The sequence below is a fragment of the Chiloscyllium plagiosum genome, unplaced genomic scaffold (genome assembly GCF_037043375.1).
Source record: "Chiloscyllium plagiosum isolate Xiang-an unplaced genomic scaffold, Cpla_swu_hap1 HiC_scaffold_44, whole genome shotgun sequence".
NCBI lineage: Eukaryota > Metazoa > Chordata > Chondrichthyes > Orectolobiformes > Hemiscylliidae > Chiloscyllium > Chiloscyllium plagiosum.
In genome coordinates this window covers 11,220,379-11,243,899 of record NW_028270182.1, presented here as the reverse complement: position 1 = coordinate 11,243,899, position 23,521 = coordinate 11,220,379, and the positions used below count along the sequence as shown (strand labels likewise).

Here is a 23,521-nt window from a genome sequence, read left to right as displayed (position 1 = left end):
CCCTAACGACCCCCTCCACGACCTGTTTATGGCCAGTTTGGCCAGGCCCAGGAGCAGACCCACGAGGAGGTCTTCAGACCTGCCCTCCCTCCCTCGCACCGGGTGCCCGAAGATCAGGAGCGTGGGACTGAAGTGCAACCAAAAACAGAGGAAATTTTTTAAGAAAATCAAAACGGGAGTGCAAACACCCACACCCAATATACACGTGGTCCACGGACTCCACAGCGCCACAGAACAAGCAGTTGGGCTGGGAGTCCGTGAACCACCGCAATCTGCAGGACATTCCTATTTGTATCTGTCAGCCAGGGCTCCCTGATTGGATCAGATTAATAGCCCCAATCAGGGAACTCATGTTCTATCAGGTACATCTGGCTGATTGGACGCACTAAGGTAAAAACAATGACTGCAGATGCTGGAAACCAGATTCTGGATCAGTGGTGCTGGAAGAGCACAGCAGTTCAGGCAGCATCCGAGGACAGGCAAAATCCGAGGACAGGCAAAATCGACGTTTCGGGCAAAAGCCCTTCATCAGGAATAAAGGCAGAGAGCCTGAAGCGTGGAGAGATAAGCTAGAGGAGGGTGGGGTTGGGCAGAAAGTAGCATAGAGTACAATAGCCCACCTCATCCTAGTTTCTAACCTCCAGCTCAACACTGTCCCCTTGACTTGTCCGGACTTGTCCGACCTGCCCAGCTCCTTTTCCACCTATCCACTCCACCCTCTCCTCCCTGACCTATCACCTTCATCTCCTCCCCCACTCACCCATTGTACTCTATGCTACTCTCTCCCCACCCCCACCCTCCCCTAGCTTATCTCTCCACGCTCCAGGCTCACTGCCTTCATTCCTGATGAAGGGCTTTTGCCCGAAACGTCGATTTTGCCTGTCCTTGGATTTTGCCTGTCCTCGGATGCTGCCTGAACTGCTGTGCTCTTCCAGCACCACTAATCCAGAATCTGGTTTCCAGCATCTGCAGTCATTGTTTTTACCTCGTTGATTTTAACCCTACTGCGAATCCTCTTGCAAGGATGCCTGCCTTGAAGAAGTTTTCCTCCTCTCTCTACAAGAATCTCAGGGAGTCTCTCTCCCACTGCAACTCCCAGGTCATTTCCTCTGCCCTGAAGCTCTGCAACCATGTCCTGAAACAAACCCGCAACTCCTCATTTCCCCTTCCCCCACCTCATCCTAGTTTCTAACCTCCAGCTCAACACTATCCCCTTGTCTTGTCCGGACTTGTCCTCCCTGCCTAGCTCCTTTTCCACCTATCCACTCCACCCTCTCCTCCCTGACCTATCACCTTCATCTCCTCCCCCACTGACCTATTGTACTCTACGCTACTCTCTCCCCACCCCCACCCTCCTCTAGCTTATCTCTCCACGCTTCAGGCTCTCTGCCTTTATTCCTGATGAAGGGCTATTGCCCGAAACGTCGATTTTGAGTGTCCTCGGATGCTGCCTGAATTGCTGTGCTCTTCCAGCACCACAAATCCAGTGATTGGACGCACGTCCCAACAGATTCAAGAACAGCTTCTTCCCCGCTGTTATTCGACTTCCGAATGGACCTCTCACATTTTTAATTTAATGTTGACCTCGCTCTCTGTGTACCTTCTCAGCAGCTGGAACATTCCTCGCTCTGTTCTATCACCCTAATGCCCTTGTATGGTATGAGCTGCCTGCATTGCACGCAAAACAGATCTTTTCACTGTATCTAGGACAATAATAAAATCAAATCAAATCAAAACCTCATCCCTGACAAAGTTTAATGCAGCACAGGATGACAGGGATTAGGAGCAGGAGGAGGCCGTTCAGCCTCTCAAACCTATTCTGACATTCAACAAGGTCATAGCTGATCTTCTATATTGCCATTTTCCCGCACTATCTTGAATATCTAGAAATCTATCAATCTCTGTCTCAAACATACTCAATGGTTGAGTCTCTGAAGGAGAGAACTCCTCACACTGAGTGAGGAAACCCCTCCTCTGCTCTGTCCTAAATGGGTGAACTCCTTTATTCTGCAACGGTGGCCCTTAAAGGTCCAATCATGATCCTGTACTTTATCATAGAATCCCTGGAGCCCAGATAGGGCCCCCATCAAGTTTGCCCTGACACTCCGACAGGCACCCCTGGCGCCATGAAGCAGCAGTGCCAACCGCTTAGTCACCGTGCCACCTTCTGTCACGTCGCCTGTAGCTGCTTGTGTATTCTGACCGCCTGTTTGTGTTCCCCCAGGGCCTGTCGGGGAACACGATGCTGGGTGTTAGTCACGTCGTCACTACCAGCATCGGGATGTGTGACATCGATATTCGGCCGGTGAGTGCATCGTCGGAGCATCCTCCTGAATCATCTCACAGAGTTGATCCTTTTGTTGACGGGTGCCTTGTGTTTTGCTGTTGAGCCAGATATCTATGGGACAGACAGAAGATTTCCCGGAGGGCATCTCAGAGATGTGACTGGCAGTTTCCAGCAGAATAAACCCATGTTGTGTTTCAAAGTCTACTATAATTTTGATCAATATACCTAGAATTTGACTACTGCTGAAAAGAAAGACAGGTTGTTGAAGCTTGCGTCATACACAAAAATGCAAAAAAATCACATCCACTGATATTTTTCCTGTGGTATAAATTGTTGTGATTGTTTGAAGTTTGGCATTCTTGCCAGTGTCCTGATGCATAATGAGATGAAAAACTTCGACAGCAGGTCTCTCTTTGCAGCAGGACCATTTTTAAAAAATTAGTTCATGGGATGTGGCAGTTATTGCCCATCCCTAATTACCCAGAGGACATTTAAGAATAAGCCACATTGCTGTGAGTCTGGAGTCACCGTAGGCCAGACCAGGTAAGGATGACAGTTTCCTTCCTTAAAGTAGGGCATGAGTGAACCAGATGGGCTTTTCCAACAATCAACAACAGATTTATGGTCATCATTTGAACTCTTAATTCCAGATTTTTAAAAAAATTGAATTCAAATTCCATCATGTACCACATCAGGATTTGAACGTGAGTCCCCAGAACATTACCTGGGTCTCTGGATGATCAGTTTAGTGATAATACCACTGGGCTGTCACCTCCACTTTAATGTTGAAACCTCTCGGGTCTCAGGAAAACCCAACTGGAGGGTCTCACCTCAGAGACTGTAGCACACCAGTCAGGCCGACACCCCTAGTGACAGTCCTGAAGGAGTATTGGACTCTCCTGCACCAATACTGCGACATCAATCCCAACCATGTCTCACCACCTCAGGACGTGCTAGGGCCTTGAACTATTGGGAGGTAATGGCCTAGTGGTATTATCACTGGACTGTTAACCCAGAGAACTGGGTAATGTTCTGGGGACCCAGGTTCAAATCCGACCATGGCAGATGGTGGAATTTGAATTTGATAAATATCTGGAATTAAGGATCTAATTGCTACCGTAAATCCATTGCCAATTGTTGGAAAACCCCATCTGGCTCACTAATGCCCTTCAGGGAGGGAGGTCTGCCATTTTCTCATTGGAGAGAAGAGGGGAATTTGATAGAGACATACAAGAGGATGAGATAGGGTAGACAGTGAAAGTCTTTTTCCTAAGATGAGGACATCAGCTTGTACAAGGGGACATAGCTACAAATTGAGAGGTGATAGATTTAAGACAGATGTCAGAGGCAGGTTCACTGAGAGTGATAAGGGCATGGAATGCCCTATAGTTAACTCAGCCACATTAGGGCATTTAAACAATCCTTGGATAAGCACATGGATGATGATGGGATAGTGTAGGGGGATGGGCTTAAATTAGTTCACAGGTTGGCGCACCATTGAGGGCCGACGGGCCTGTTCTTCGCTGTATTGTTCTATCCTTACCTGGTCTGGCCTACATGTGTCTCCAGACCCACAGCAAAGTGGTTGACTCTGAACTGCCCTCTGGGCAATTAGGGATGGGCAGTGAATGCTGCCTAGCCAGCGACACCCTCATCCTGTTACAGGATAAAGAAATATATTCCAAGAAACAGGACAGCCCCCTCCTTTACATTAGGAGTAGCCGGGGCCAACCCCCAACTCCTTCAGAAAAAAAACAAACCACAGCCAAGAAAGTGACCTAGCCGGTTATCCAATATGACCGTGGTGTCCAGGCTCCTGAAGATGGACAGACTCTTGCCTGGTGACTTGTTTTGGAAGATAGAAAATTCCAGCGCAGTACAGGCCCTTCGGCCCTCGATGTTGCGCCGAGCAGTGAAACCAATCTGAAGACCATCTGACCTACACTATTCCATTTTCATCCATACGTTTATCCAGTGACCATTTAAATGCCCTTAAAGTCGGCGAGTCTACTGCTGTTGCAGGCAGGCGAAAGTGAGGACTGCAGATGCTGGAGGTCAGAGACGAGAGTGTGGCGCTGGAAAAGCACAGCAGGAGGTCAGGCAGCATCCGAGGAGCAGGAGAATCGACGCTTCGGGCAAAAGCCCTTCATCAGGAATGAGGCTGTGAGCTGAGGGGTTGGAAAAATAAATGGGAGGAGGGGTGGGGCTAGGGGGAAGGTAGACGACAGTGTGATAGTTCGATGAAGGTGCGGTTAATGGTGATAGGTCAGAGTGGAGGGTGGAACGGGTAGGTGGGAAGGAAGATGGACAGGTAGGACTGGTCAAGAGGGCGGTGCTGAGTTGGAAGGTTGGATCTGGGATAATTGGGGGGTGTGGGGAAATGAGGAAACTGGTGAAAGCTTTAGATCTTTCATTAAGAACAGGGAAAGCAGTAGAAGAGGGGGGAGTGTGGCCTGGTTAGACAAGGACAGTATAACAGTGGTTGAAAGAACTTTTGCTGAGGACCCGTCCACTGAGGTAGTGTGGGCTGAGGTTAGAAACAGGAGAGGGGAGGTCACACTGCAGGGAGATTTTTATAGGCCTCCACAGAGTTTCAGGGATGTGGAGGAGAGGATTAGCAAAATTATTCTGTGTAGGAGTGAAAGGAACAGGGTGGTCATTATGGGTGACTTTAACTTCCCCAACATTGACTGGAAATGCTATAACTCTAGTACGTCGGATAGTTCAGTTTTTGTCCAGTGTGTGTAGGAGGGTTTCCTGACACAGTATGTCGATGGGCCGACAAGAGGGGAGGCCACATTGGATCTGGTGCTTGGTAATGAACCAGGCCGGGTGTTTGATTTAGTGGGAGGTGAGTATTTTGGAGAGAGTGACCATAATTCAGTTACATTTAGTTTAATGATGGAAAGGGATAAGTACATGCTACAGGGCAAGAGTTACAGATGGGAGAAGGGCAAATATAATGCAATTAGGCAAGTCTTTGGATGCATAGAATGGGGTAGCAAAATGCAGGGGATGGGGACAAAGAGAGAGAGAGAGAGAGTTAAGAAGAGCAAAGAGAGGACATGAGCAATCTTTAGCAAATAGAATAAAGGAGAACCCTAAAGCTTTCTATAGGTATGTGAGGAATAAAAGGATGACTAGGGTAGGAATAGGGCCAGTCAAAGATAGAAGTGGGAAGTTGTGTGTGGACCCTGTGGAGGTCAGAGAGGTGCTAAATGAACATTTCTCATTGGTTTTCACTCAGGAAAACGAGAATATTGTAGAGGAGAAGAATGAGGTACGAGATATTAGACTAGAAAGGATCGAGGTTAGTTGCGAAGAGGTGTTATCGATTCTAGAAGGAGTGAAAGTAGACAAGTCCCCTGGGCTGGATGGGATTTACCCGAGGATTCTCTGGGAAGCTAGGGAGGAGGGGTTGGAGTCTTTGGCTTTGATCTTTGAGTCGTCATTGTCTACAGATCTAGTACCAGAAGACTGGAGGATTACAAATGTTGTGCCCATGTTCAAGAAGGGCAGTAGAGATAACCCAGGTGATGATAGACCAGTGAGTATTACATCTGTTATAGGAAACGTTTTGTAAACGATTCTGAGAGATAGGATTTATAATCATCTAGCAAGCAACAATTTGATTTCAGATAGTGAACGTGGATTCATCAAGGGCAGGTCATGTCTCATAAACATCATTGAGTTTTTGAGAAGGTGACCAAGCATGTAGATGAGGGTAGGGCAGTTGACGTGGTATACATGGACTTCAGTAAAGCCTTTGATAAGGTTCCACATGGTAGGCTGTTGGAGAAAATGCAGAGGCATGGAATTGCAGATGATTTACCAGTTTGGATTAGAAACTGGCTTTCTGTAAGAAGGCAGCGAGTGGTGGTTGATGGAAAATATTCAGCCTGGAGTCCGGTTACTAGTGGTGTGCCACAAGGATCTGTTTTGGGACCACTGCTGTTTGTCATCTTTATAAATGACTTAGACGCAGGCAAAGGTGGATGGGTTAGTAAGTTTGCAGATGACACTAAAGTCGGTGGAGTAGTGGACAGTTTGGAAGAGTGTTACAGGTTGCAGGTGGACTTGGATAAACTGCAGAATTGGGCTGAGAGGTGGCAAATGGAGTTCAATGCAGCTAAATGTCAGGTGGTTCACTTTGGGAAGAATAACAGGAAGGCAGAGTACTGGGTCAATGGAAAAATTCTTGGTAGTGTGGACATGCAGAGGGATCTTGGAGTCCATGTACATAGATCCCTGAAAGTTGCCAGTCAGGTTGATAGTGCTGTTAAGAAGGCATATGGTGTGTTAAATTTTATTGGTAGAGGGATTGAGTTTTGGAGCTGTAATGTCATGCCGCAACTATACAAAACTTGGAATTTTGTGTACAGTTCTGGTCGCCCCATTTCTGCAAGAATGTGGAGACATTGGAAAAGGTGCAGAGGAGATTACCAGGATGCTGCCTGGTCTGGAGGGAAGGTCTTATGAGGAAAAGCTGAGAGACTTGGGTCTGTTCTCATTGGAAAGAAGAAGGCTAAGGGGGGATTTGACAGAGACATACAAGATGATCAGAGGATTAGATAGGGTACACAGTGAAAGTCTATTTCCTAGGATGATGATGTCAGCTTGTACAAGGGGGCGTAACTACAAATTGAGGGGTGGTAGATTTAAGACAGATGTCAGAGACAGATTCTTTACTCAGAGAGTGGTAAGGGCGTGGAATGCCCTACCTGCCAATTAGTTAACTCAGCCACATTAGGGGGATTTAAACAATCCTTGGATAAGCACATGGATGATGATGTGATAGTGTAGGGGGATGGGCTTAGATTAGTTCACAGGTTGTCACAACATCGAGGGCCGGAGGGCCAGTTCTGTGCTGTATTGTTCTGTGCTGTATTGATGCCCTGTGGTTGGAAGGTCCCAATGGGAAAGATGAGGAATTCTTGTTGGGTGGTTAGGGTTTGGCGATGGAGGGGGCCCAGGACCTGCATGTCCTTGGCGGAGTGGGAGGGGAAGTTGAAGTGTTCAGCCACGGGGCAGTTGGGTTGGTTGGTTCGGGTGTCCCGGAGATGTTCTCTGAAGCGCTCTGCAAGTAGGCGTCCAGTCTCCCCAGTGTAGAGGAGACCGCATCGGGAGCAACAGACACAGTAAATGACATTGGTGGATGTGCAGATGTAACTCTGATGGATGTGGAAGGCTCCTTTGGGGCCTTGGAAGGAGGTGAGGGGGGGAAGGTGTGGGCTCAGGTTTTGGAATTCCTGCGGTGGCAGGGGAAGGTGCCGGGACGGCAGGGTGGGCTGGTTGGGGGCATCGTCCTGATGAGGGACCTGACCTACTGTTGCCGGCAGGCTGTTCCACGCCACTACTACATTTACAAACAAAAATCAAAGGAACAAGGGCTTGGGATTCCCATTAAATACAGCTGTCAGGTCAGCCAAACTGTTCACCATAACTGCAACCCCCTTCACCAGCCTTGTACCAAACTATCCCAATCCCTTAAATAAAATCATCAGAAACAAGCTCTTCGTGTCATCCAACCTGCCCTGCCGATCTGCTAAGACCTGCCTATTCTCATTAACTCCCTTCCCAGAACCTACTCCACTCATTGGTCCAGGTTCCTCTGAGGTAAACAATTCCAACAAATCACATGATGCTATGCGAACGACATCATTGAATTGGACAGGGTGGAGGAACGAATTACAAGAATGTTACTGGGGTTGTGGGGGAGGGGGGGTTTGAGCTATCAGGAGAGGCTGAATAAGCTGTGGCTGTTTTCCCTGAAGCTGAGGGGTGCCCTTATAGAGGGGTCATGAATAGGATAAATAGATAAAGTCTTTTCCCTGGGTTGGGGGAGTGCAGAACTAGAGGGCATAGGTTTAGGGTGAGAGGGGAAAGATATAAAAGAGACCTAAGGGGCAACGTTTTCACGCAGAGTGTGGTGCGGGTATGGAATGAGCTGCCAGAGGAAGTGGTGAAGGCTGGTACAATTGCAACATTTAAGAGGCATTTGGATGGGTATATGAATAGGAAGGGTTTGGAGGGATATGGGCTGGGTGCTGGCAGGTGGGACCAGATTGGGTTGGAGTATCTGGTCGGCGTGGACAGGTTCCATGCTGTACATCGCTATGACTCTAGGAAGTGGTAGATGCAGGTACAGTTACAATATTTAGAGGATATTTGGACAGGTACATGAATAGAAAAGGATTATCACGAAATTAACCAAATGCAGACAAATGGAAGTACTTCAGTTTTGAGGAAGTTGGTCGGAATGGAGGATGAGTTGGACCGACAGTCTGTTTCAGCGTTGTACAATTCTATGACTCAGTAAAGTGTGCCTCCACGTCTCCTTAAACAGATGGCCCCTTAGAGTGAAGCTGTACCTGTCAGTTCTGGATCCCCTGACATGGGGAATCATCTAGGGGAAAGTGAGGACTGCAGACTGCTGGAGATCAGAGTCGAGTATGTGGTGCTGGAAAAGGGCAGCAGGGGTCAGGCAGCATCCCAGGAGCAGGAAAATCGACGTTTCGGGCATAAGCCCTTCATCAGGAATGGGGAAACATCCACCCTGTCAATCACCTCACGTTTCAATAAGATCGTCTCTCGTTTTCCTAAACTCTTAGTGTGTACAGGCCCAACCCACGTGACCTGACCCTTCCTTAATGCACACTTCTCCAAGTGAGAATTAATTCTGTCCTGGACAATAATCTCTTGTAGTTTTACCCACAGACTAACTGACCTGCAGTTAGCAAGTTAGTTCTGCCCCCTATTCTTTTTAGAGCAAGTAGGTTCATAGCTCCTTGAAAGTGGAGTCGCAGGTCGATAGGATAATGAAGGCGGCGTTTGGTATGCTTTCCTTTATTGGTCAGAGTATTGAGTACAGGAGTTGGAACATCATGTTGCGGCTGTACAGGACATTGGTTAGGCCACTTTTGGAATATTGCGTGCAATTCTGGTCTCCTTCCTATTGGAAGGATGTTGTGAAACTTGAAAGGGTTCAAAACAAATTTACAAAGATATTGCCAGGGTTGGAGGTTTGAGCTACAGGGAGAGACTGAACAGGCTGGGGCTATTTTCCCTGGAGCTTTGGAGGCTGAGGGGTGACCTTATAGAGGTTTATAAAATCATGAGGGGCATGGATAGGATAAATAGACAAGGTCTTTTCCCTGGGGTGGGGGAGTCCAGAACTAGAGGGCATAGGTTTAGGGTGAGAGAGGGGAAAGATATAAAAGAGACCTAAGGGGCAACTTTTTCACACACAGGGTGGTACGTGTATGGAATGAGCTGCCAGAGGAAGTGATGGAGGCTGGTACAATGACAACATTTAAAAGACATTTGGATGGGTGTATGAATAGGAAGGGTTTGGAGGGATATGGACTGGGTGCTGGCAGGTGGGATTAGATTGGGTTGGGATATCTGGTCGGCATGGACAAGTTGGACCGAAGGGTCTGTTTCCGTGCTGTACATCTCTATGACTCTAAGTAGAAAATTAACTGCAATCCCCCTTGACTTCTTGCACCGCTCGCACATGCCCAGAAGAATTCAGGAAGACTGTCAGGGCTCCTGCAATCCCTGGCCTCATTTCCTCTCAGTAGTAAAGCATGGTGTTTAATCCATAACCAGTGAATTATTTAGCCCTTCACGAGAGGGAAAAGGGGTGAGGAGAGATCGTGTGGAGCCGGTTACCTTGGTAACCCTTTTGCTGTTACCTCCTGGCAGGGCCTGTATGGCAGTGTGATTGTCACCGGGGGCAACACCTTGCTTCAAGGCTTCACCGATCGGCTGAACCGGGAGCTCTCACAGAAAACACCGCCTGTAAGTAGCCTGATATGGAGATTAACTTCGTTTTGTTGAAGGATTTCCACCATTGCCACATTAAATGGCAGTGGTTTATCTGACGGTGAGGGACAGACTGGGGTTCAGTGGAAACTGGGCACTACTCACAGAGGGGGCAAGACGACATAAAATGGCAGCCGTGCTCGATGTACTTTGCGAGTACTGACGCATCGTCCGGTCTCCTTTTGTTTCTCTCAAGAGAAAGATTTTTATTCCTGACAAAATTATAAAATTGCAAAAGAAATAACAATCAGAGAGTATAACAACAATAACAAGAAACTAACTACTACGCCACAAAACGAATAAAAAAAACTACCTCTACTACAATTCAATAAATAATTAAACAAATTAAATTAAAATGCAGCGCAACCCCACCAAAGCTCCCCATCGTCAGGAGCATCAGTTAACAAACCCGTATTTATTCGGGATTCTTCCACACAGAGCACTTGGCCCATCAGACCCAGGTCTGATGACTAAACAGAGGCCCTAGTTAATATGGCCAACAAGTCTGCTTCAATATACTTCAGAAAGGGCCGCCACATCTTAGAAAAAAAATTCAGTTTTCTGGTGCGCCATACTCGTGAGGAAGTCTAGGGGGACACGTTCCATAACTCGCCCACGCCATTCCGATGGGTTTGGAGGACTATCCAAGATCCAGCTCATCGGAATGTTCTTCCTCGCGCAATGTGTAAGAATATTGAACAGCTTCTTTCCATGCTCATCGAAAGAAGGCAGATTGGGCCGGCCCAGGGATCTACCTTGACTTCGGTCCCCAGGGTCCCCTCCATGTGGCACTTGCTATAGCGCCCCAGTACTTGCAAAGCTGATGGCACAACCACCAACAATGGGTAAGGGTGCCAACACCTATTTTGCACTTGGGGCACATTGGAGGGGCTGCCTTTTGAAGTTTCGCAAACCGCTCTGGGGCCAAATAGACCCAGTGAAGAACTTTCAGCTGCACAGCCTGTAGTCTGTTACAAACTGAGATCTATCTCCCAAACCTCTGATGAGATCTCCATTCCCAATCCCTGCGCCCAGACTCCGCAGAGCTGTTCAATATCTTTCGAGGTGCCACCTTCCAGAAAGAGGGTGCTAATCAAGACAGTACCCGTCGTCTGAAGCACTCTCCTCTCTACATCAGATCTATAAGGATCAGCCAACAGTGTGGTCTTCTTCTGGATAAAGTCCCTGATCTGAAAATAACGAGAGGTCCCTACTGGTCAATTCAGATTTACGGCTCAGCTGATCAAAGGGGCTTCATGACCTCTCCCTCCAATAAGTCTCCCAGACAAGAGACTCCCCTGGATGCCCATAACCTAAAACCAGAATCCATCAACCCTGGCCGAAATCCTGGCATTCCTGCTATGGGGGTGAAAAAGGAGGATTTATATAAGCTGCCCTCGCTTTGGTGTTCTCCACGCTTTGACTGTGTTAGTGACAATCGGGTTCTGACAATACTCCGTGATCGTCCTCATCTTATCCATACACCTTATCCATTTATGGGTGGCACGGTGGCTCAGTGGTTAGGACTGCTGCCTCACAAGACCAGGGTCCTGGGTTCGATTCCCACCTGTCTGTGTGGAGTCTGCACATTTCTCCCCGTGTCTGTGTGGGGATTTCCTCCGGGTGCTCTGGTTTCCTCCCACAGTCCAAAGATGTACAGGTTAGGGTGAATTGGCCGTGCTAAATTGCCCACAGTGTTAGGTACGTTAGTCAGGGTTAATTATAGGGTAGGGGAATGGGTTTGGGTGGGTTACTCTTCGGCGGGGTGGTGTGGACTTGTCGGGCAGAAGGGCCTGTTTCCACACCGTAGAGAATCTAATCATAACAAATTAATAAGGGGACATATTGGGCCTCAATATTCAGCTGTATTGACCTTGGATCCTGACCAGCCCAATCATTCACAACGGATAGTAGGGAGCTTATCTGATATCTCTTAAAATCTGGAAAGTCTATCCCACGCACCCCCCCCCCCCAAAATCCCTGGGGAAGCTGCAACTTGCCGAGCTTAATGAGAGGCCGCCAGTGATGCCAAATAAAAGAACCGAGTCAACCATTAAGTCTCTGCAACGTTTGTCTGGGCAACATCAGAGGGAGCATGGGATATAATAAGAACATTAATTTCAATAAAAGCAACTCAACTCAACCAAGATGTTGGGAGAACCTCCCAACGCTGAAGGTCCTGCCTTACCTTCTCAAGCAAGTGCAGAAAATTAGCCTTGTATAATTGGTCAAAGGCGGGGAGTAATGAAAATGCCTAGGTACAGAAAGCTTCCCTGTGACCACCTGGAAGGGAATCGGATTCCATCTTCCATATCGGGTACTGCCCCACAGGCACGGCCTCCGACTTCATAAAATTAATCTTATGCCCGGAGTAAATTGAATTAAACGAGGTACAGACATTGTCGGATTTGATATCATCTGCATAAAGGGTGAGCTTATATGACACCTCCCCCCCCCCCCCCCACTTCCCAATCCCACTTCTGGGCCGACTATACTGGGTCCCCTCCGGATAGCCTCCGCCAGCAGCTCAATCACCAACATAAATAACAACAATGAGAGGGGCCATTCCTCGTTGGCTGCCTCTACCGATACTGAAATTGTCAGACCGTATGCCATTAGTAATGACCGCTGCCATAGGATCGCTATACAGCACTTTCACCCATCTGGCAAAGACCCCCACCGACACCAAAGTGGCCCAGAACATTAAAAAAAGATACGGCCACTCCACCCGGTCAAACGCCTTCTCCGCCAAGCCCAGACTGGCCCCTGCTGGCACACCTGGACCATGTTCAGTACTCTTCTAATATGATTAGAGGATCTACGGCCCTTAATAAAAACCTGTCTGGTCCTCCTTTACAATAGAGGGCAGCACCTTCTCCAACCTCAGCGCTAGTGTCTTCGACAGAATTTTAAAATCCGAGTTTAGCAGCGAGGTGGGCACAGTCCTCCAGGTCTTTCCCTCTCTTGAGAATGAGAGAAATATCAGCTTCTGTTAAAGAGGGGCGGGAGGCAGTCCTGGCTGTACGAATAATTGCGCACGTCCAGCATTAGCCCAGCCAACGTATTAATAAATTCCTTATAAAGCTCACTCGGAAAGCCATCTGGGCCAGGTGCCTTACCACCTTGGAGCTGCCTTACTGCCTCCTGTATCTCTCAGATTGTCAAGGGAGCATTCAAAGGGGACGCCTGCTTCAGAGTCACACTTGAAAGGTCCAGGTTCTTAAAGAAGGCCTCCATCTTCGCCAACCTGTCCTCACAGCCCTCTGTGAGGACAGCTCAGAGTAAAATTCCCTAAACGCCGCGTTGATCTTTTTGGAATCACAAGTGAGAGTACTGGTACCCTCTCTAACAGATTCGGAGAGGTGCTCTTCTTCCTAACCAGATAAGCCAGGCATTTACCTGGCCTATCACCACACTCAAATAGCCTTTATTTCACAAAAGAGATCTCTCTCTTCCCTGAGTAAGCACGGAGTTCAGATCAGCCTGAAGAGCTGTGATCTGCTGTAACTTAATCAAAGATGGCCTGTCAAACTACGATGTCTCGGCTGCCTTTAGCTAGGCCTCAAGTATATGCTGCTGCTCTCCCCTCTGCCATTTCTGACTCACTGGATAAGAGATAATTATGGCCCTTGCGTAGGCTTTGACAGTATCCCAGAGCACCGACGGGTTACTGGCTGTACCCGAATTGATATCCAAGAACGTTCACGCGAAAAGTAGGCGATAAACGTACTGTCCTTCAGGAGAAAAGGGTCCAATGGTGTGAACCTACCCCACTACCTCTGGCCTTCACCTCCAGATACACTGCTGCGTGATCAGGAATGGCTATGTTCCCAATTTTACAGGACAACTCCAAATCTGGAAAAAAAAACCCCGATGGAGCAAGAAACCATTTTCTCCAAAGCTTGTGTGGCACTTGTGCGGGTTGGAGAAAAAGGTAAAGTCTCTACCCGCTTGGTGAAGGCGTCGCCATACACCCACCAATCCCAACTCCCCACATAAGTCCACCAGTTGTTTAGATTGGGGGGAGGTGCCCAGGGGACCCCTTGGGCATTCTGTCCACTGTGGAATCCATGAGACGATTAAAGTCTCCCCCTATAATCATATAGCGCACTCCAAGGACCACCAACCTGGAAAGCACATCTGTTAAAAAGGTAAGGGGGTGTGCTGGGGGGTAGTAAACATTCAGAATCCTATATTCCTCACCATGTATTAGAGCTCTGCTCATCTGAAACTGGCCTTGTTCATCCTCAGTGTGATCTAACAACTGAAATGGGAGGATTCTTCGGAATGAGTATAGCCACTCCCCTGCTTTTAGTGTTAAAAAGAACTCCACCCCACCTCCGCTGCAACTTTAGATGTTCCTTGTCATCAAGATGGGTTTCTTGCAACATAACAACGTTGACCCTCTCCTTTCTAAGACTTGAAAGTACTTTCTTTCTCTTAATCGGTGAATGACTGCCCTTAATATTCCAGGTGCACCATTTAAGCGAGCAACTAGCCATAGCCATCTGAAACAGCCCGTGACTCTCTTGAGAGAAAGAACCGTACTCACAATGCACTGAGTGGGAACAATGAAACACTCATAGAGTCTAAAAAACGCAATTACAGAAGCTACCAAAACAAAAACTTCCAAAAACCACACCGACAATAAACCAATACAATAAACTGATAACAGGAGACCTTCCCCCTTGCCCGTAGGGGGCACTCACGCTACCCAAAAACACCTCCATGGCCCAAACCCAGGCAAAACAACAAGAATACATAAATCTTTCAAACAAAGAGATTAGAAGTGGACATTTCACCCGTGCATTACTGGTTATTACTGGTAAAAATAAACCAAAAGAAAAGTTCTGACAATGCTTCCCAAACCCTAAAAAAGCAAGAAGGGAAGAGAAAAAGAAACATATCAAAGAGACAAAACCATTTGACTGAAGCAAACAACAGAGAAAAACAAACCATCATTGTCCGTGTTGCTTGAACCAGCCAGTCTGTTTTAAAGTGTCCAAAAAGTCCTTTGTCTTCTCTGATGAATGAAAGACACAGAAGGACCCTCTGTGGCTGAAACGTAACACTGCTGGGTACCTTACAGAGTACAGAATATCCAAATCCCTCAGTCTCTTTTTTACTTCATCAAAGGTCTTCTTCTTACGGATCACAGCCGCAGAGACGTCCTGAAAAAACATCACCTTCGATCCCTTGTAAATCAAGGTCTGTGGATCCTTCCCCAGCGTTCTGGAAGCTTCCAATACCTTTTGCTTGTCTCTGTAGAACTGGAATTGCACGAGGACTGGGCAGGGGGCGCTGGTCTGATCCGGGCCTGCGCACCGCAACCCTTCGATCCGCACCCAGCCCGCCTCGGATTCCCATCCCAGAAAATGTGGCAGCCATTGCTCAAAGACGCTGACTGACTGACCCCTTCCTCTCAGCCAATAACACGGATATTCTTCCTCCAACCTCGATTTTCAAGGTCGTCAGCCTTGCAAAACTGTCTGTGTGGAGTTTGCACGTTCTCCCCGTGCCTGCGCCGGTTTGCTCCTGCGCTCCAGTTTCCTCCCACAGTCCAAAGATGTTCAGGTTAGGTGAACCGGCCGTGCTAAATTGCCCGTACTGTTCGGTGAAGGGGTAAGTGTAGGGGAATTGGTGTGGGTGGGTTGCTCTTCGGAGGGTCGGTGTGGACTTGTTGGGCCGAAGGGCCTGTTTCCACACTGTAGGGAATCTAATCTAATCTAAGACCTGTTCCATTAAGACACGTGCCTGCTTCTCCAAAGCCTGGATCCATCCCGCCAAGGATTCGGCCGCGGTCTCCGATGCCACGGTCTGCTACTCGACCTCCTCCACCCGCTTCCTGAGACGCTGCATCTCCTGCTTATGCTTTTCCAGCATGGTTGAGCTCGGTTCCAGCCTGGTCCGGGTCTCTCCCATTGCTGACTCAATCTTTTCTCGGAGTTTGACAAACTCCGAAGCCAGACTCTGCTGAGCAGCTAAGTCCAAAGGGGCTTCCACGGTGCAGCCACAGGCGTGTCCATTACTGGAAGGGAAATGCCCTTTGATCCACGCAGCAATTTATCTTTAGTCATCTTCCCTAATCCCTAAAAAGAATATACAAAGATTCTAGAAACTTAAAACTACCGATTTTTACCAAAACAGCTAGTAAGGGTAGGGTAAAAGCACCACTTTACCTAAGTTGTGGTGCAGAGCTCAGCAAGGCAAACCTTAGATTGCCGCCATCTTGAATCCCCAATCCGGTCTCCTTATAAAGAAAAATCTTTCTAATGTAAAGGACGGAGAAAACGTGCTGCCCCATTTTCCTGAAGTTGGCCTCCGTTTTTTGAAGCCCTCCCATGGCATTGCTCCTGGTTTGTGCGAAGACGCTGTATTTCATAAATGGGGTGTTGCATTCTGGGTGTAGGTTAGCTCGCTGAGCTGGAAGGTTCATGTTCAGACATTTCGTCACCATACTAGGTAACATCTTCAGTGAGCCTCCAGACGAAGCACTGGTTTAATGGCCTGCTTTCTATTTCTATTTTTGGGTTTCTTTAAGTTGATGATGTTATTTCCTGTGGTGATGTAATTTCCTATGGTGATGCAAAGATGCATCTTTGTAGTGTACAGGATGTTAGTTGGCGAGTGCTCTTCAGGCCTCAACGCCTGACTGTGACAAAATAGTCCCCTCTGAGGCCTGCTTTTGTCAATATGCCCCAGGAGAAAATATGGCAAATCCGTAAACTTCAAGCTGCACTTCAGAAGAAACCGGCAGCCATGCCTTCCTGGCTAAGATTGTTTATGAGTGCTTTGGAAGATTTCAGGGTCGATAAATTCAGAGGATTTATAGAGGAACCTCGATTATCCGAAGGACACAGGTAAGGGATATTTCATTCGGTTGATCGAATGCCGGATAACATAGTTAGCCAGGCATCGGAACCATATGATGTTGTTCGGATCATCCGAAATTCGATTAGTTGAATGCTGGATAATCGAGGTTCCCCTGTACATTTTCCTCGGCCTCCTGCGGCCTTGCTCATCGTGAGGCTAAAATGGGGTGTTTAGCATCCCCCAGAATGCAGCGCCTCCAGTGGTGGGAGTGCCAAACAGTGAGGGCACTGCAGCAGTGCAAGTGGCAGGAGGGCAAAATAGCGGGACATTGCAGTCTCTCAGCTGAGCACAGCACTGCAGAGTTAAAAATCCCCCCACACCAGGTTATAGTCCAACAGGCTTATTTGGAAGCACTAGCTTTCGGAGAGCTGCTCCTTCATCAGGTGGTTGTGGAGAATAAGATCAGAATTTATCGTGATACAGGGATATATTGAACAAATCCATTGTTTAGTCTTTTATCTTCAACCACCTGATGAAGGAGCAGCGCTCCTAAAGCTAGCGCTTCCAAATAAACCTGTTGGACTATAACCTGGTGTTGTGTGATTTTTAACTTTGTCCACCCCAGTCCAACACCAGCTCCTCTGCACCATGCACCACAGCGACTCTGGTGGGGGGAGGACCTAAAAGTGAGGCATTGCAGTCTCCCAGCCGAACACTGCATTACAGTCACTTCAGTGGTGGGAGAACTGAATAGCTTGACTATGATGTAGAGGAGCCAGTGGACAAAGTTAAAAATCAGAGTCGAGAGTGTGGTGCTGGAAAAGCTCAGATCAGGCAGCATCCGAGGAGCAGGAGAATCGACGTTTTGGACATAAGCCCTTCCTTAGGACTCCTGCCCAGCCTCCGAGGACCCCTTCTCCTGCCTCCAACACACCCCATCCACCTGGACACCCCGTGCGGGTCTGTTACCTGCCCTTCATCTCTTCATTTCCAACTGCCGCCATGCGCCCTCAACCCGTCCACCGCCCTCACCCACTCCAAACTCTCACCCTCGCAACACGCAGCCCTCCACTCCCACCTCAACATCACCATCAAACCAGCAGACAAGGGCGGAGGGGCGCTGTGGTAGTTTCATGCACCAACCTCTACACCATTGAAGCCAGATGCCAACTCGAGGACACCTCCTCCTCCTACCCCCCTTGACCACGACCTCACCTCCCATCGCCAAACCATCATCTCCCAGACCATCCACAACCTCGTCACTTCAGGGGGTCTCCCGTCTACAGCCTCCAACCTCATAGTCCTGGAACCCCACACCGCCCGGTTCTACCTCCTACCCAAGATTCACAAACCTGATGTGTTACAGCAACACTGATGGTGGGAGGACAGAATAGCGGGAGTGTTGCGGCTGGGCTGTACACTGCGTTACAGTGACACTGGTGGTGGGGGGACTGAATGGCAGGAGTCAAGATTAGAGTGCTGGAAAAGCACAGCAGGTCAGGCAGTATCGGAAGAGCAGGAAAATGAATGCTTCGGGGCAAACGCCCTTCATCAGAAATGAGGCTGTGAGCCTCAGGGGTGGACAGATAAATGGGAGGGGCTGGGGAGAGGGTAGCTTAGAGTGCAATAGGTGGATGGAGATTGGGGTAAAGGTCGGAAGGAGGGTGGAGCAGATAGGTGGGAAGGAAAGTTGACAGGTGTGAGAGGTCATGAGCTGGAGGTTTGGAACTGGGGTAAGGTGGGGGGAGGTGAAATCCACACTGATGCCATGGGGTTGAAGGGTCCCGAGGCAGAAGATGAGGCATTCTTCCCTCCAGGCATCAGGTGGTCAGGGAGTAGCGATGTAGGAGGCCCAGGACCTGCATGTCCTTGGCAGATTGAGAGGGGGAATTGAGATGTTCGGCCACAGGGCGGTGGGGTTGATTGGTGCGGGTGTCCCTGAGATGTTCTCTGAAGCGTTCCACCCCACCTCCCACTTATCTCTCCAACCCTGAGGCAACAGCCTCATTCCTGATAAAGGGCTTTTGCCCAAAATGTCCATTTTCCTGCTCCTCGGATGCTGCCTGACCTGCTGAGCTTTTCCAGCATCACTCTAATCTAGACTCTCATCTCCAGTATCTGCAGTACCCACTTCTGCCTGAATGGCAGGAGTGTTGTGGCTGGGCTGTACACTGAGTTACAGTGACACTGATGGTGGGAGGACTGAATGGCAGGAGTGTTGTGGCTGGGCTGTACACTGAGTTACAGTGACACTGATGGTGGGAGGACTGAATGGCAGGAGTGTTGTGGCTGGGCTGTACACTGAGTTACAGCGACACTGATGGTGGGAGGACTGAATGGCAGGAGTGTTGTGGCTGGGCTGTACACTGAGTTACAGCGACATTGATGGTGGGAGGACTGAATGGCAGGAGTGTTGTGGCTGGGCTGTACACTGAGTTACAACGACACTGATGGTGGGAGGACTGAATGGCAGGAGTGTTGTCGCTGGGCTGTACACTGAGTTACAGCGACACTGATGGTGGGAGGACTGAATGGCAGGAGTGTTGTCGCTGGGCTGTACACTGAGTTACAGCGACATTGATGGTGGGAGGACTGAATGGCAGGAGTGTTGTGGCTGGGCTGTACACTGAGTTACAGCGACACTGATGGTGGGAGGACTGAACGGCAGGAGTGTTGTGGCTGGGCTGTACACTGAGTTACAGCGACACTGATGGTGGGAGGACTGAATGGCAGGAGTGTTGTCGCTGGGCTGTACACTGAGTTACAGCGACACTGATGGTGGGAGGACTGAATGGCAGGAGTGTTGTCGCTGGGCTGTACACTGCGTTACAGCGACACTGATGGTGGGAGGACTGAATGGCAGGGGTGTTGTGGCTGGGCTGTACACTGCGTTACAGCGACACTGATGGTGGGAGGACTGAATGGCAGGAGTGTTGTGGCTGGGCTGTACACTGAGTTACAGTGACACTGATGGTGGGAGGACTGAACGGCAGGAGTGTTGTGGCTGGGCTGTACACTGCGTTACAGCGACACTGATGGTGGGAGGACTGAATGGCAGGAGTGTTGTGGCTGGGCTGTACACTGAGTTACAGCGACACTGATGGTGGGAGGACTGAATGGCAGGAGTGTTGTGGCTGGGCTGTACACTGAGTTACAGTGACACTGATGGTGGGAGGACTGAACGGCAGGAGTGTTGTGGCTGGGCTGTACACTGCGTTACAGCGACACTGATGGTGGGAGGACTGAACGGCAGGAGTGTTGTGGCTGGGCTGTACACTGAGTTACAGCGACACTGATGGTGGGAGGACTGAATGGCAGGGGTGTTGTGGCTGGGCTGTACACTGAGTTACAGCGACACTGATGGTGGGAGGACTGAATGGCAGGAGTGTTGTAGCTGGGCTGTACACTGCGTTACAGCGACACTGATGGTGGGAGGACTGAATGGCAGGAGTGTTGTAACTGGGCTGTACACTGAGTTACAGCGACACTGATGGTGGGAGGACTGAATGGCAGGAATGTTGTGGCTGGGCTGTACACTGAGTTACAGCGACACTGATGGTGGGAGGACTGAACGGCAGTAATGTTGTAGCTGGGCTGTACACTGAGTTAACGCGACACTGATGGTGGGAGGACTGAATGGCAGGAATGTTGTAGCTGGGCTGTACACTGAGTTACAGTGACACTGATGGTGGGAGGACTGAATGGCAGGAGTGTTGTAACTGGGCTGTACACTGAGTTACAGCAACACTGATGGTGGGAGGACTGAATAGCAGTACTGTTGTGGTTAGGCTGTACACTACTTTACAGCGACACTGATGGTGGGAGGACTGAATGGCAGGAGTGTTGTGGCTGGGCTGTACACTGAGTTACAGCGACTCTGATGGTGGGAGGACTGAATGGCAGGAGTGTTGTAACTGGGCTGTACACTGAGTTACAGCAACACTGATGGTGGGAGGACTCAATGGCAGGAGTGTTGGAGCTGGGCTGTACACTGCGTTACAGCGACACTGATGGTGGGAGGACTGAATAGCAGTACTGTTGTGGTTAGGCTGTACACTACTTTACAGCGACACTGATGGTGGGAGGACTGAATGGCAGGAGTGTTTTGGCTGGTGTGTACACTGTGTTACAGCAACACTGGTGGTGGGAGGACTGAATAGAAGGGTGTCATCTTCTCCTGGGGTGGTAACTCCCTCCACAGTGATATGATTGCCAGGAGGAGCGGATAACAGGACATTGCAACAACAAGCACAGTGACTATAGCAAGCCATGACTATAACAAAAATAAAAATGAAGCAGTCACAACTGCTGGAATTGTTAACTATTGATAAGGTAGGGACTCATAAATCTGCATGTAAGGTGACCTAACCTACAAACAAAAGGGAAGATGGGTTAACTGGATGGATGGGTGCTTGCCTGCTTAGGATGGGCTGAATTGCCTCTTTTCTGCTGCAAGTTTGCATAGGGCCCTGCCAGTCATGTCCGAGGGGGTTCACTCATCTCCATTTGCTGTTTTCCCAGTGAAATCAGGCAGAAAGAAAACTCCACTTTTCATTCCAGCCAATGGCCATTCTTCCACCCCAGTCAACAACTGCGGTCCCGCAGCTGTCCTGCTGGTGGCGCTGCAGCTGGCCACCGCCACCTGGAGGCGAGCGAGGGAACTACATCAAGACGATGAATAGCGGATGGAGGGGGGAGAGAATGGGAATAGAGGGGGAATGGGGTAATAGAGGGAGAGTGTGGTAATAGAGGGGGAGACAATGGGAATGCGGGAATAGAGAGAGAGAGAATGAGAATGGATGAATAGAGTGAGGGTGTGGGAATAGAGGGTCAGAGAATTGGTATGGGGAATAGAGGGAGAGAGTGGGAATGGGGGAATAGAGAGAGAATGAGAATGGGGGAATAGAGGGAGAAAATGGGAATGGGGGAATAGAGAGTGAATGAGAATGGGGGAATAGAGGGAGAGAATGGGAATGGGGGAGAGAATGGGAATGGGGGAATAGAGGGAAAGAATGGGAATAGGGAGAGAATGGGAATGGGGAATAGAGGAGGAGAGAATGGGAATGGGGGAATAGAGGGAGAGAATGGGAATAGAGGGGGAGAGAATGGAAATGGGGAAATAGAGAGGGAGAGAATGGGAATTGGGGTATAAAAGGAGGGTGTGGGAATAGAAGGAGTGGGAATGGGGGAATAGAGGGAGAGTGTGGGAATAGAGGGAAAGTGTGGGAATAGAGTGACAGAGTCATAGAGATGTACAGCACAGAAACAGACCCTTCGGTCCAACCCGTCCATGCTGACCAGATATCCAAACCCAATCTAGTCTCACCTGCCAGCACCCGGCCCATATCCCTCCAAACCCTTCCTATTCATATACCCATCCAGATGCCTTTTAAATGTTACAGTTGTACCAGCCTCCACCACTTCCTCTGGCAGCTCATTCCATACACGCACCACCCTCTGCATGAAACAGTTGCCCCTTAGGTCTCTTTTATATCTTTCCCCTCTCACCCTAAACCTATGCCCTCTAGTTCTGGACTCCCCCACCCCAGGGAAAATACCCTGTCTGTTTACCCTATCCATACCTCTCATGATTTTATAAACCTCTAAGGTCATCCCTCAGCCTCCGATGCTCCAGGGAAAACAGCTCTAGCCTATTCCACCTCTCCCTATAGCTCAAATCCTCCAACCCTGGCAACATCCTTATAAATCTTTTCTGAACCCTTTCAAGTTTCACAACATCTTTCCGATAGGAAGGAGACCAGAATTGCACGCAATATTCCAACAGTGGCCTAACCAATGTCCTGTACAGCCGCAACATGACCTCCCAACTCCTGTACTCAATACTCTGACCAAGAAAGGAATGCATACCAAACGCGACTCTACTTTCAAGGAGCTTTGAACCTGCATTCCAAGGTCTCTTTGTTCAGCAACACGCCCTAGGACCTTACCATTAAGTGTATAAGTTCTGCGAAGATTTGCTTTCCCAAAATGCAGCACCTCGCATTTATCTGAATTAAACTCCATCTACCACTCCTCAGCCCATTGGCCCATCTGGTCCAGATCCTGTTGTAATCTGAGGTAACCCTCTTCGCTGTCCACTACACCTCCAATTTTGGTGTCATCTGCAAACTTACTAACTGTACCTCTTATGCTCGCATCCAAATCATTTATGTAAATGACAAAAAGTAAAGGGCCCAGCACCGATCCTTGTGGCACTCCACTGGTCATAGGCCTCCAGTCTGAAAAACAACCCTCCACCACCACCTTCTGTCTTCTATCTTTGAGCCAGTTCTGTATCCAAATAGCTAGTTCTCCCTGTATTCCATGAGATCTAACCTTGCTAACCAGTCTCCCATTTTAAATGTTACAGTTGTACCAGCCTCCACCACTTCCTCTGGCAGCTCATTCCATACACGCACCACCCTCTGCATGAAACAGTTGCCCCTTAGGTCTCTTTTATATCTTTCCCCTCTCACCCTAAACCTTACTGAAGTCCATATAGATCACATCTACTGCTCTGCCCTCAACAATCCTCTTTGTTACTTCATCAAAAATCTCAATCAAGTTTGTGAGACATGATTTCCCACGCACAAA

The 23,521-nt window shown here is 48.8% G+C and overlaps 1 protein-coding gene across 2 annotated transcripts in view; it reads left to right on the top strand.

Annotated features, from left to right (window-relative positions):
* LOC122544393 (actin-like protein 6B) overlaps nt 1-23,521 on the top strand; it is an 85,755-nt gene that overhangs the window by 53,260 nt on the left and 8,974 nt on the right. For both annotated transcript variants that reach the window (XM_087982695.1, XM_087982697.1), the window contains 2 exons: nt 2,225-2,305; nt 9,995-10,090. In XM_087982695.1, coding sequence (XP_087838821.1) covers nt 2,225-2,305; nt 9,995-10,090 — 177 coding nt within the window. The remainder of the gene's footprint in view (nt 1-2,224; nt 2,306-9,994; nt 10,091-23,521) is intronic.